At 69.1% G+C, this 11,824-nt stretch overlaps 5 protein-coding genes across 5 annotated transcripts; 1 reads left to right on the forward strand and 4 right to left on the reverse strand.

Annotated features, from left to right (window-relative positions):
- Positions 1-263: 263 nt before the first annotated feature.
- On the reverse strand, positions 264-1,046 carry RHOBADRAFT_31851 (60S ribosomal protein L44; the record flags this gene model as incomplete). The annotated part of the gene is made up of 3 exons (XM_018412999.1): positions 264-294; positions 684-828; positions 902-1,046. 3 exons carry the CDS (start codon positions 1,044-1,046, stop codon positions 264-266), a joined length of 321 nt encoding a protein of 106 aa, XP_018270978.1.
- Positions 1,047-1,922: 876 nt separating this feature from the next.
- Positions 1,923-2,926, forward strand: RHOBADRAFT_53855 (uncharacterized protein; the record flags this gene model as incomplete). The annotated part of the gene is made up of 3 exons (XM_018417032.1): positions 1,923-2,119; positions 2,208-2,383; positions 2,448-2,926. The coding sequence occupies 3 exons, from the start codon at positions 1,923-1,925 to the stop codon at positions 2,924-2,926; spliced, it is 852 nt and encodes a 283-aa protein (XP_018270979.1).
- Positions 2,927-3,080: 154 nt separating this feature from the next.
- RHOBADRAFT_36908 (uncharacterized protein) lies at positions 3,081-4,730 on the reverse strand (the record flags this gene model as incomplete). Its single annotated transcript, XM_018413395.1, has 7 exons — positions 3,081-3,299; positions 3,385-3,458; positions 3,548-3,818; positions 3,897-4,203; positions 4,269-4,434; positions 4,511-4,541; positions 4,602-4,730. 7 exons carry the CDS (start codon positions 4,728-4,730, stop codon positions 3,081-3,083), a joined length of 1,197 nt encoding a protein of 398 aa, XP_018270980.1.
- A 1,345-nt stretch (positions 4,731-6,075) lies between these two features.
- Positions 6,076-7,369, reverse strand: RHOBADRAFT_1499 (uncharacterized protein; the record flags this gene model as incomplete). The annotated part of the gene is made up of 5 exons (XM_018412233.1): positions 6,076-6,507; positions 6,583-6,843; positions 6,918-7,017; positions 7,083-7,200; positions 7,282-7,369. Coding segments are annotated over 5 exons (999 nt in total), but the record flags the coding sequence as incomplete, so codon positions are not given.
- A 903-nt stretch (positions 7,370-8,272) lies between these two features.
- Positions 8,273-11,820, reverse strand: RHOBADRAFT_36909 (uncharacterized protein; the record flags this gene model as incomplete). Its single annotated transcript, XM_018413396.1, has 7 exons — positions 8,273-8,570; positions 8,636-9,057; positions 9,128-9,512; positions 9,587-9,712; positions 9,794-9,991; positions 10,069-11,679; positions 11,764-11,820. 7 exons carry the CDS (start codon positions 11,818-11,820, stop codon positions 8,553-8,555), a joined length of 2,817 nt encoding a protein of 938 aa, XP_018270982.1. The 3' UTR covers positions 8,273-8,552.
- Positions 11,821-11,824: the final 4 nt, after the last annotated feature.

An 11,824-nucleotide genomic window follows, 5' to 3' on the forward strand; every position in this document is an offset into this window, starting at 1 on the left:
AGCGAGATCAACCTCGTCCGCGAGCTCGACCCGCCGCGCCTCCCCGGATCTCGCTCAACCCTTGGTGCGCAGCTCAGTCCGTGCAGCTCGAGGCGCACTCTCTCGCACAGCCGTGGCAGGAGAGCAGGAACGCGCAGGGAGCGAGCTTGCTCTCGCGCTCGCACGGGATCCTTTCCCTCTCTCTCGCAAGCGGCCCGACCTCGTGCACAGGGGAAACGCAACCTCCGATTGCCAGACGACCATCATTACCGCGGCATGACAATCTAGAACTGGAGGGCCTGGCCCTTCTGCTTCCTGTGGGTCGGCACCGCGGGCGAGAGCGAGACGGCGCGGCGGCGAGGGGCGACGAGGGCGAGGGCGGCGAGGGCGAGAGGTGCGGGCGAGAGGGCGGACGGGGCGCAGGGCGGCGGGTTGGGCGTGATGGCGCAGGCGAGCGGGGGCGGGGGGAAGATGCAGGGCGAGCGTAGGTCGGCGAGGGCGAGACGACGTGGGTGGGGGCGAGGACGAGGCGAGGGGCGGCGCGATACGGCAAGGTAGGTCGAAGGCGGTGACAAGGGCGAGGCAGTGATAGGTCGAGATGGGCGGGGAGGGAGAGGAGAGGCATGGTGAGCGCTGCACCTCGCGAGGGGAGGGGGACCGCCATCTCGATCGCGCGCGAGACGGGCGAGGGAGAGAGGACGCACTTGTCACCACCGAGCTCGAAGTGCTTGCAGCGCTTGAGCGACATCTGCATCTTGTACTTGCAGACCGTGCACTCGAGGCGGAGGACGACCTTCTTGGTCGTCTTGGCCTTCTTGTGGAAGACCGGCTTGGTCTGACCACCGTAGCCTGTGCGAGTTGGGGGGAGCAAGGGTCAGTGTCGCTCGCTCTGTACCGACAGAGAGAGAGACGAGGGACGGACCGGACTGCTTCCTGTCGTAACGACGCTTGCCCTGAGCGAAGAGCGACGCCTTGCCAGTCTTGTACTGGGTGACCTTGTGCGGGGTGTGCTTGCGGCACTGCTTGCCCTTGCAGTAGGTACGGCGGGTCTTGGGAACGTTGACCATCTGCGAGAGGGTAGGCGACGAGTGAGCGGGTCGGGTCGAGGAGACGAGAGGGGAGGAGGCGAGGGAGGCGGTCACGCACCGTGCTCGAGTCCTGTGTGCGGGTCGAAGGGCCGAGGAAGGGATAGAGGGAGGGCAAACGAGGTCAGCTGTGTGCTCTGGGCGACGGCTGGGCAAGGTCGCGTTGCTCCTCGACGCGGCGACGACGAGCGAGCTCAAGGACGCGGCAACCGGACGCTCGCTCGCCCGCGTGGATGCCCGCCCGATCGTTCCAACCGCAAGACACGGCCCTGGCTCGCGCGCGCGCCCTCGAGCGAGGCCCTTGCGAGCGTAGCCGTGCGGCGAGGCCGTCCCTGCGCACCGGCTCGCGCTCGCCGACGCTCGTCGCACGCTCGCGCGGCCTCGCCAGGTGCTGCCGCGGCGGCGGCATGGTGCAGGACGGTGTGCGAGTGGACGTGCGGCATCGAGAGGGCGCAGGTGTGGCGTGTCGAGTTGTCGAGTGGGTGCGCCGAGTTTGCCCCGGGGGTGGACGAGGCGAGGGCGACAGGTCGGGGGGCAGGAGACAGGGGGCGGGAGGGCGGGTGGTGGCGCGGTGTGGCGAGTGGTGCCGGGATGCAGCAGTAGGCTCACCTGGCAAGCGGGAGTTGGGTCCGAGGAGGAAAGGAGGAGCGGCCGCTGTCGCCTCGTCCTGCAGCCACGCCGGACCGTCGTCCCTCGCCTCGCTCTCTACGCCACACTTGCTGCGTGGACTTGCGGCTCGTGTCTCTGCTTCTCAGCACCCACTCGTCACACACCTCGCCGCTGTCCTCGCTGCCTCGTGCGAGTCGACCTCGTCCGCCCCACCTCGTCGAGCGCAGCCACCAGCTCGAGCGCCGCGACATGGGCAGCGCAGTCTCGTCGGTCGGCGACGCCGTCGTCAGCGCAGCCACCTGGGCCACCGCCCCAGCCTCGACCGATTCGTCCGCTAGCCCACGCCGCACCGACTCGTCGCTCGACCACGCCGACGTCCTCGACGTCCTCGACATCCTCTCGCAGCGCATCCCGACCGAGCTTGCCCTCGCCGTCGTCGAAGCCGCGTGCGTCGCATCCTCCCCTCCTTGCCCCTGCTCCGACTCTGTCTCTCCTCGAATCGACGCTCACGCCTCTTCCTGCGCGCCGCGACAGCGAGCTGTGGCCGGCGTACGCTCAAGCCTGGACGGGCGACGTCACCGTCTCGGCGGGCCCGCAAGGCCGCAGGACGGCACGCACCTGCGTCGTCTCGCCGCCCTTGCCGCTCATCGAGGGCGCACCCGAGCAGCTCGTTCGGCGCGTGTCCGTCTGGACCGATTCCCGGGATCAAGGTGCGTCCCTTTCTCTCGTCACACTCTCTCTCGTCACGAGACTGACATTCTCGCCACCCTGCAGGCTACTCGTCGTTCCCTCAGCACCACGGGACCCGCGAGGCCTCGTCGTCCTGGTTCGAGCTCGTCCTCCTGCGGCCCGTCCCTCCCCCTGCCTCCCCTTCCACGACCTCTCCCACCGCCTCTCCTCCTCTTCGCGAGCGCTCGCCGCCGCACGACCCGGCCCCAGACGATCGCGACCTCGTCGTCCTCCTCTCGGGCCTCTCGCTCGCGCCCGTCCTCGCCGTCCGCATCCACTCGAACCTCCACTCGACCCCGTCCTTCGTCCCCTTCACGACCGTCCTGTCGCGCTGGCCGCCTGCCGCGCCCGGACACGAGTGCGACCCGCCGACGCCGGCGAGCTGCGGCGCCGACGAGGTCGAGAGCGTGCTCGCCGCCGCGAGGGCCGGCGACAGGTTTGCCGTCAGGGCGTGCGCTCAGTACCCGATGTGGGTCAATCGGGTGCGAGGCGCGGCGGTCAAGGTCGAGGTGGCGGCGCTGTGAGGGTTCTCGGCGGCGTCGGCGAAAGCCTTTTCTCGGTCTCTCTCGTCCTCTCTATCTCTCTTTCTTTTCAGTCACTTTGTCGTACAGATGTGTCTAGTGTTGCATGCAGTAATAGTGTCCGTCCTCGTCGACTCGAGCGAGATGCTCGCCCCGCTCAGGCCTCGTCCGCTCGTCGTCGCTCCTCGCCCGTCCCGCCCCGCATCTGCTTCTCCCGCCGCGCAGCGTTGACCGGCGCCACCGCGTCGGCGACTCGGACCGTCTCGAGAAAGACGTCGCGCCAGAACGCCGCTGCGTCGACCGACTCGAGGATCAAGACGTTCTTGCCGTTGCGGCCCCAGTTCGACTCGTCCGGGTCGAGCGACGCCTTCTGGTACTGCGAGAGAGCGCCGAGGGACGTGACGAGAGTCAGTCCGAGGTCTGAGAGGGAGAGAGGGGGCGAGGGAGAGTCGCAGACGCACCTCCCACAGGTCGACGACAGTCGCCCCGAGCGAGTGCGTCCCGGACAGCTCGACGTCGACGCGGTACCGCTTGCCTGCGACGGGTCGGGTACACCTCGTCAAGATGGTGCGCGCAAGGGGGACGTGGCAGGGGGAAAGAGGAGAAGGCGAGAAGCGGACGCACCCTTGAACAGCTCGGGGTGCGACACAAACGCGACCGCGAGCGCGTCGTGCAGCGGCGGACCCTCCATGCCGTACTTGGCCTTGTACGCCTCGGCAAAGAAGGCGAGGTTGGTCGACAAGGTGTGCCGCAGCGGCGTCAGGGCGCGAGGGAGAGTCGAGTTGCCGTTGGTCGGCGTGAGGGGTGGGGTCGGGGGAAAGTGCGAGGGGAGGCCCTCGAGGAGCTGGCGATGGATCGTGGGCGTAAAGAGGGCCGTGTGTGTAAGGTTGAGAGGCTGCGCGCAGACAGGGAGGGAGATGGGGAGGTCAGTGCGCGGCGAGGCGGAAAGAGGCTTGAGAAGGCCGTCACGCACACAAAGGATGACGGGTACCGGGGCGTCAAAGACGATGGATGCTGCATGAGGGTCGCAGTAGACGTTCGACTCGGCGACTGGGCTCTTGTTGCCGCGGCCCTCTGCTCCCGCCATCGCGACGATGCGGGCGACCTTGTCGACGAGCAGGTCGGGAAACACTTGGGCGAACAGGGCGACGTTGGTCAGGGAGCCCGTCGCGATCAGGGTCATCTGCTCGCCGTCTTGAAGACCCCGACAGGCGTCGGCGAGACCGAGAATCGCGTTGCCCTTGAGCGCCTCGGCTTGCTTTGCGGCGACGGTCGGATCGCTGCGCACGCTCGACGAGTCAGTCCGCCGTACTTCAGACTCGGCAAAGGTGAAAGGTGGACGTACGACATGTCGAGCAGACCTTCGACGCCGCCGAGCCCGTCGACGCCGTGCACGGACGCGCCCTCCTTGGGCCGAACGAGGAGCGGGCGCTCGGCCCCCTTGTGGACCGGGGTGGACGCGATCTGCTCGGGCGTGGCGAAGGAGCACAGTACTCGCACGGCGTTGTAGGCTGCGAGGGAGGGAAGACGAGTTAGTGAGCTTCGTCGGTGCAGGAACGAGCGCGAGGAGGCGGGAGAAGGACGCACTCATGTGCTCGATCGTCGCGTTGCCGTGGACCTGAGGGACGCAAGACGTCAATACAGGCGCACGAGAGAAGGCTCGACGAGCGGGGCGCACCGAAGAAAGGCCGAGGAGCTCGAGAGAGGGAAGGTGAAGCGCGAGGAGGATGGCGACGAGGTCGTCTCGCCCTGGGTCGCAGTCGAGCCACACTTTCGTGCGCTTGGTTGCTGCAGGCTCTGCAGACATATTGCGCGTCGACAGGTGGTCGGAAAGGCGTGTGCCCGGCTTGGCGACGATGCGGCGCTAAGCGGGTTCGTGTTGCCCTCGGAGTCGGAGCTCGAGCGGGCGGCCGAAAGAGGGCAGCGAGCCGGTCGAGGTGGCGAAGGGACGAGGCGGCGTGTGGTGTGAGCGAGGGGGCGATGCGTGCGAGGGCGAGAGCCGACGCGAGTCGACAGGCGAGGGAGGAGCGAGAGGCGAGAGAGCGAGAGCAAGAGAAGAAGGGGGCGAGGGGCAGCGCCAGTTGCGCAGCGGCGAGGGGCTCGCGAATTTGACGCCGCTAAACCACGCGGGGATCTACCGGTCGATCGCTCCAGGCCCGGCGGCCGTTGCCCTTCCGGCCGAGTAGAGCGGTCCGCGCGCTCGCCGTCGTCTCCGAGAGCGTACGAGCCCAGCCGAATGCGCGTCGGTGGCTCGCAAGATGGCAGCAATGGACGACGGACACAGCGGAACGGACCCTGACGGAAGGGAAAGAGCAGGGGCGACGAGGAGGACGGAAACCCGACGATCTGCTACTTCTCCCTCGCGCACTGCTCTACAACGTCTAAGCCCGCCCCACCGCCCCTCCTCAGAACCCGTCGTTGTGCAGCTTGCGGCACAGGGCGACGCACATGCGCTCGAGGTCGAACTTGTCCGGCTTAGCCGGCCGTCCGACCGGCGCATTGCCCGACGCCGACGACGACGAGGCCGAGGACGAGAGGCCCGGGGCGCCGTACATGAGCCTCGCGGTCGCGTTGTGCGCAAGGTTGTCGACGACGTTGTTGGCGGCCGAGGTGACGGTTGACGAGACGGCCGACGAGACCGAGGACGAGACGGCCGAGAGGGCCGATGCCGCAGAGTCGGCCGCCTTGCTCGACGTGGTCGCGATCGAAGACGACGACGACGACGACGACGACGACGGGCTGGATGAGGTGCCGGGGAGCTGGCGGATGATCCACGATGCGGCCGACGCGAGGCCCTCGGCGTCGTTAGGCGCGCCCTTGCGGACCTTGTCGTCGTCGGGCTTGTGCGCCTGCTCGTCCTCCTTCGACGACGGGGTCGACGGCGAGACAGGCGGTGCGGCGAGCGCAGATGCCGAGGTCGACGAGCCCTTTTCGAGCGCCTTCTTCTTGTCGCCGCCGCCGTTGCCGTTGCCCGCGCCGACGAGCTTGCCGACGAGCGCGTACACGTCCTGCCACTGCCACCCCTTGTCCTTGTCCTTGCGCTCCTTGGCCGCCTGCGCCTCCTCCTGCGCGCCCTCGCTCGCGCCGGGCGAGCCGTCGACCTTCTCGGCGCGCTCGCCGACGTGCGGCTCGCGCGTGTCGCGGATCTCGCGCCGCGTCACCTGCTCGACGGCCGCCTTGCTCGCCTCGGCCGAGCTGAGCCCGCTCGAGCCCCGCATCTCCCAGTGATCGCACGCGTCGAACGTGCCGAGGAACTCGCCCCACCGCGCCGACTCGATGCTGACGAGGCCGTCGTTGCCGCGCCACTCGGGAGGAGCGGCGCAGCCCGAGTCGACGCGAGCGCGCTCGGCGCCGTCGAGGACGAGCTTGGGGAGCCACAGCGGGTGCCAGATGGGCACCTTTTCGGCGCGCGCCGCGATCGAGTAGTACTTGACGGCCGGGTCGTCGGGCGTCGACGGGTTGAACACGTCGCGCAGGAACGAGGGCGCGAGGTTGGCGTAGGCGGGCGAGTCGAGGAGGTTGAGGAGGTAGCCCGTCACGCTCGCCGACAGGTTGAACGGAAGGCCCGGGAGGTGGATCGACGACTCCTTCTTGTCGGCCCTGTCGGCCTTGGCGTCGCTCTCCTTGGCCTTCTCGGCCGCTTTCTTTGCGGCGAGGACCTGCTCGCGCGACAGGATGGGCGCCTTGAGCGAGTACGGGAGCGGGATCGACGTGTCGTCGGGCTCGTCGAGCGACGCCGAGACGGACGGGCGCAGGTTGAGCGCCTCGTTGCCCTCGTACTCGGTGCCGATGCCGATGTTGGCGCGACACCACGACATGAACTCGGACCCGCGATGCGGCGTGCACAGCGTCGTGAGCGACTTGGGGTGGTACAGGGTCGGGCGGATGTTCGAGATGAGGTACCGAGCGTCGAGGCCGCCCTGCGAGTGGGCAAAAGGGGTCAGAAGACGCTCGCTACGCCGTGTGAGAGACACAGAGAGAGAGCGAGACGAACCATCGAGTGTGCGACAAAGTTGATGTCGCGGTTGAGGAGCTCGCGCGTCTCCTCGAGCGACTGGTGGAGCACGTGCGCCCGCTTCTTGACCGAGCCCGTCCTGCGAGAGGGAAGCCTTATCAGTACTCGCCCTTTGTCGAGATGAACGGGAGCGAGCGAGCGCACCCTGGGACCGCCGTGACGTAGACCTCGGCGCCGATCTTGCCACGCAGGATTCTGAGGAGGTCGCCCCAGTAGTGCAGGCGGAAGAAGCCCGGCCCGCGCACGTCGAAGCCGTACAGGCCTGCGAGAAGGTCGGCTCGTCAGATCCAGGAACGAGATAGGGCGGCGAGAGAGAGAGAGAGAGAGAGAGGGCGGGACGGACCGTGGCAGAGCACGATAGGGAAGCGAGGCTTGAGGAGCGGCTCGTACAGGGTCGGGTGTCGCACGAGCGCGTTGATCTCGCCATACGGGCTCGCGGGACGAGGTGGGCCGGGCTGTGGCGGTCTCGCGCGCCGTCCTTCTGGCGCACCGACCTTCTCGCTCGGGGCGGGCGCGGCCGGCTGCGGCACGGCCTGGGCGGACGTCGACGCGCTCGCGGAGGGTGCGGTAGATGAAGAAGGAGGAGGTGAAGACGGCGGCGAGTTCGAGTAGGCGGGAGAGGCGGGTGCTGCTGCGGGTTGCTCGCCGACGACGACCGACTGGCGGATGGTGCGGGTCGTCGAGAACGCTCTCGCGCCGGGCGCGCCGCCGTCAGACCTCGCCAAGTAGAAGCTACTCGCTCGCCGCGACGCGCTCGGGCGGGAAAGAGGCGGCGAGGGCGAAGAGGAGGTCGAACGTGGGTGGTTGGGGAGGCGGTCGTCGAGGAGGAACGGCAGCGCCGTTGCTCGCGGCGGCGGCGCGCACGCAAGGCCGCCGGCCGACGCCTTCGAACGAGCTCGCTGCGCGCCCGCTGCGGCCCGGACGGCCTTGACGCTCGTCTGGTCCCGCCTGACCTCGCTCGCGCCGTCCTCGCCGGTCCGTCGCCGCTTGAGGGCTCTCCTGGGCGCGGTGGAGCCCGCAGAAAGTGCCCTTGGCGGCGTAGGCCCGGCGTCGGCCCACAAGCCGGTGCTCAGGGGCACGAGCGGCGCGACTGGAAGGGCGGTCGAGGTTGCGGCCGACGCGGTTGAGGCAAAGGTGGTCGCGCCGGCGAGGAGCGACACGCGTTGGAGGGTAGGGTACAGGGGTGGCGGCATGTAGGCTGTCGAGCGTGTGCGCAGGCCTCCAGCACGGGGAGGGACTGCTTGTGGAGGAGCAAGAGAACGATGACGCGAGTCCACCGAAGTCGCCGCGACCAGCTCTCGCTCACAGACACTCTCGCGGGGCCAGACAACAAGAGGCGCGCAATAATGCAGTTGCATGACGTTGGCCAGGGCTAGAGCCCGAGGTACGGAAGAGAGAGAGAGAGAGCTCCGGGGCGGCCGCGGAGACGGCGCCCGGGCTTTTTGAGAGCGAGACTGCGAGGAAATGGGGATGCGGCTCGAGAGGATGCTGGAGATGCGAGTGACAGAGATGGGCGAGAGAGGGGAACGGGGGAAAAGGCGTGGCTGAAGAGGCGGATCGGCAGAGAGTTTGGTTGTGGGCGGTCGAAGCGCGAGTCGACGAGCGATACTGCGCCTAGTCGTCCTCGAGGATCTGCAGAAGGGACCAACAGTCAGTCTCTTGCACGTCGACGAGGCGCAAGAGGAAGAGGGACGCACGTCGCCGAGCTCGTAGCACCCGGCGCGCGACCGGCGCGCCTCGTCCTTTGCGCGCTCGAGCGCCTTGACGACGTCCGGGTACGCGTCGCGGAGCCTCGAGCGGCGGTCGATGCGGGCGAGACCCTCGCGCACGAACTGCACGTTGAGCGAGTTGCCCGGGCTCGCGAGCGAGTTGGGGTCGGCCGGGTCGAACAGCGACAGCGACAGGAGGTGCTGCTGGCGCTCGTCGACGTTGGCGACGAGCTGCTGGCCCTCGCACAGCTCGCGGAAGCGTTCCATGGCCTCGTCGCCGTAGCCCTCGACGCGCCAGTCGAGGAGCGAGACGAACGACAGGGTCGCGTCCTTGGCCTGGCCCTCGAGCGTCTTGAACTGGGCGGCGAGAGGGCGCAGGCGCGTGTACGGGACCGTCTCGGAGTTGCCGTCTGTGTCCGTCGTGAGGGCCGGGTCAGGCGCCGTCCGAGTGGGGGAGGAGAGGGAGCGAGAGGGACGCACAGTCGATGTAGACGACCTCGGCCTCCTTCTTGGCCGGGTTGGACCGGCGGACCTTGGCGCGGTACCACGTGTTGTCGACCGAGAACTTGGCGCTGACGAGGTCGCCTGAGCGCGGGACAAAGTTGCCCGGGACGGGCGCCTGCGCGTCGTCCTCGTGGAACAGGGTGAGGTCGCCCATGAGCTTCTCGAGCGCTGGGATGCCGCCGTCCTCGAGGACCTGGACCGAGAAGGAGAACGGGACCGTCTCGGTGCCGCCGCGAACCTCGCTCACGACGACGTCGAGGTACTCGGTGCGCTTGGGCGCAGGCGTGGATGCGCCGGCGGTGGACGAGTCGGCGCCGTTGGCCGCGGCGGCAGCAGCGGCCGGGTCGAACGAGGACCAGATCTGCGGGACAGACTCGAGCGTCAGGACGTGCTGGACGGCGAGAGGAGAGGAGACCGAGGGAGAGAGGGACGCACGTTGCGGCGAGCGGCCTGAGCCTCCTCCTGCGCGGTCCACAGCTCCTTGGCGTTCGAGTACTCGTCGACCTTGGCGAGGCCCTCGCGCACGAGCATGGTCGCGACGTCCTGGCCGTTGTAGAAGAGCTGCAAGGGGGACGAAAGAGTTCGTCAAGCCGGGCTCGAGGGGGAGAAGAACGGGGACGAGGTGGGACGAGGGCGACGCACTCGTCCGATGAAGCCGCCGCTCTTGTCGGTCGCGTCGACCGAGAACTCGACGTCGCGCTGGAGGAGCCGGCGGCTCGCGAGCTGCGCCGCCTCCTGGCCGTACGGGTCGCCCTTCTCGCTCGGGTTGCGGGCCGTGCGCGGCGCGCGGATCGAGCCGAGCACGAGCGTGAGCTTGACGTCCTGCTTGGGGATCCAGATCTATGCGGGCGACGAGGAGGTCAGGCGTCGCGTCTGGAGGAAAAGGCAGGAACGCGAGAGGGAGAGGAGGGACGCACCTTGAAACGCGAGCCGCTCGCGACATAGTCGACGACGCCCTGGATGCGGCCCTGGCGCTTGAACGAGCTGAGGAACGGTGCCGCCTTGGCCGCCGACTCGCTCGCGTCGACGATCCTTGGCGCCGGCGGCGCGTCCTTGCCCGCGTGGAGGCCCTTCTTGTCCTCGATGGCGCGCGCCTCGGCCGCCATGAGGCTGTCGTAGTCGCTCGAGCGGTTGTCGTCGCCCTGCTTGTGGCGCAGGACGCCGAGGAGGCCGCGCTCGACGAGGTACGCGGCGACGTTGGTGCCGGCGCCGGGCAGGCGCACGGTGGCGCACTCGCGCTCCTCGTAGTCGCCCTCGGCGGGCTTGACGTAGTCGATCGTGACGTGGACGGGCTTGCCGATGAGGCGCTTGCGCAGGAGCTCCTTGCCCTCGAGCTGGAGGCCGGCGAGCTTGGGGTCGGTCGGGCGCGGCTGGCGCACCGACGCGAGCTGGACGCGGCGCTCCTTGGCCGACGAGTCGCCCTCCTTGACGATCGAGAGCATGTCGGCGCCCCACACGCGCGTGACGGTCGCCGCAAAGCTGCGGCCCGAGGCGGCCGCCTGCTGGGCGGCGACGCGCGGGTCGGGCAGGTCCTTGAACAGGCCGCGGCGGTGCGAGCGCGCGTCGAGCTCGGCGCGGCGCAGCTCGGACATCATGGTCGGGGTCGGCGACGACGCGAGGAAGCCGGCGTGCCAGTCGACGATGCGCGCGAGGCCGACCGAGACGACGAGGGCGGCAATGTTGCCCGCCGGGTGGTGGACCGTGCCGAGGAACAGGTTGACCTGCTGCGGCGGGGCGGCGGGCGACGACGAGCCGTTGATCGAGGCCGGTGCGGGCGCCGGGGTCGGGAGCGACAGGAGGGTGACCTTGACGAGGCGCTGCAGGAGGCGGCTCTCGACGAAGAAGCGGCTCTCGTCGCCGAGCTCCTCGGCCATCTGGTTGTCGTCGCGGCCCGAGAGGTTGCCCGACTTTGGGGCGCGGATGCCGGCGATGCCGAGGTTGACGTACTGGTGGTACTCGGGCGAGACGAGGAGGCGGGCGCGGACCTGGGAGCCGTTGGTGACGCCCTCGACGATGGCGTCAAGCGGCTTGCCCTTGTACTGGGCGAGGAAAGCGACAGGGTCGGACGGCATCGAGTAGTCGACGCGGCGGTTGGGCGGGCGGTCGGTCGAGTGGAGCCCGCGGGCGAGGATGCGGGCCTCCTCCTCGAGGTCGCGCAGGAAGGCGCGGCGCGAGGCCGTTTGGGCCGACTCGTCGTCGTCGCCGGCCTGGTCGCGGCGCGGGGCGTCGCGGACCTTTGCCCAGCCGGCGCGGACGAGCTCTGCGGCAACGTCGAGGTCGTCGCCGCTGTCCGAGTGGGCGTAGACGATGCCAAACTCGAGGTTGTTGGCGGTCGGGATGGTGTAGCTGACGGTGAACGAGACCTCTTTGCCGACGGTGAGGGAGCGCAGGTAGTCGCGCGCCTCGAACGCCCACGGCTCGTCGTCGCGGTCGCGGGACCCGAGGCGAGGGGCGGTGAGGTCGGCGAGGTGGAGGACCTTTTCACGCGGGAGGGCGTCGGCCTGGACGACAGGGCCACGGAGGACGAGCTGTGGGCAGGGCGTGGTGGGAGGGAGAGGGTGAGTGGGGTTCGAGGGAGGGGGGAGTCGTGGCAGGGCGGAGGAGGAGCGCACCGTGTCGCCCGAGAGGACGGACTTGACGATGGCGGCGAGAGGTTGAGCGGTGGCCATGGCA

The sequence above is a fragment of the Rhodotorula graminis genome (assembly GCF_001329695.1).
Source record: "Rhodotorula graminis WP1 unplaced genomic scaffold RHOBAscaffold_7, whole genome shotgun sequence".
NCBI classification, from domain to species: domain Eukaryota; kingdom Fungi; phylum Basidiomycota; class Microbotryomycetes; order Sporidiobolales; family Sporidiobolaceae; genus Rhodotorula; species Rhodotorula graminis.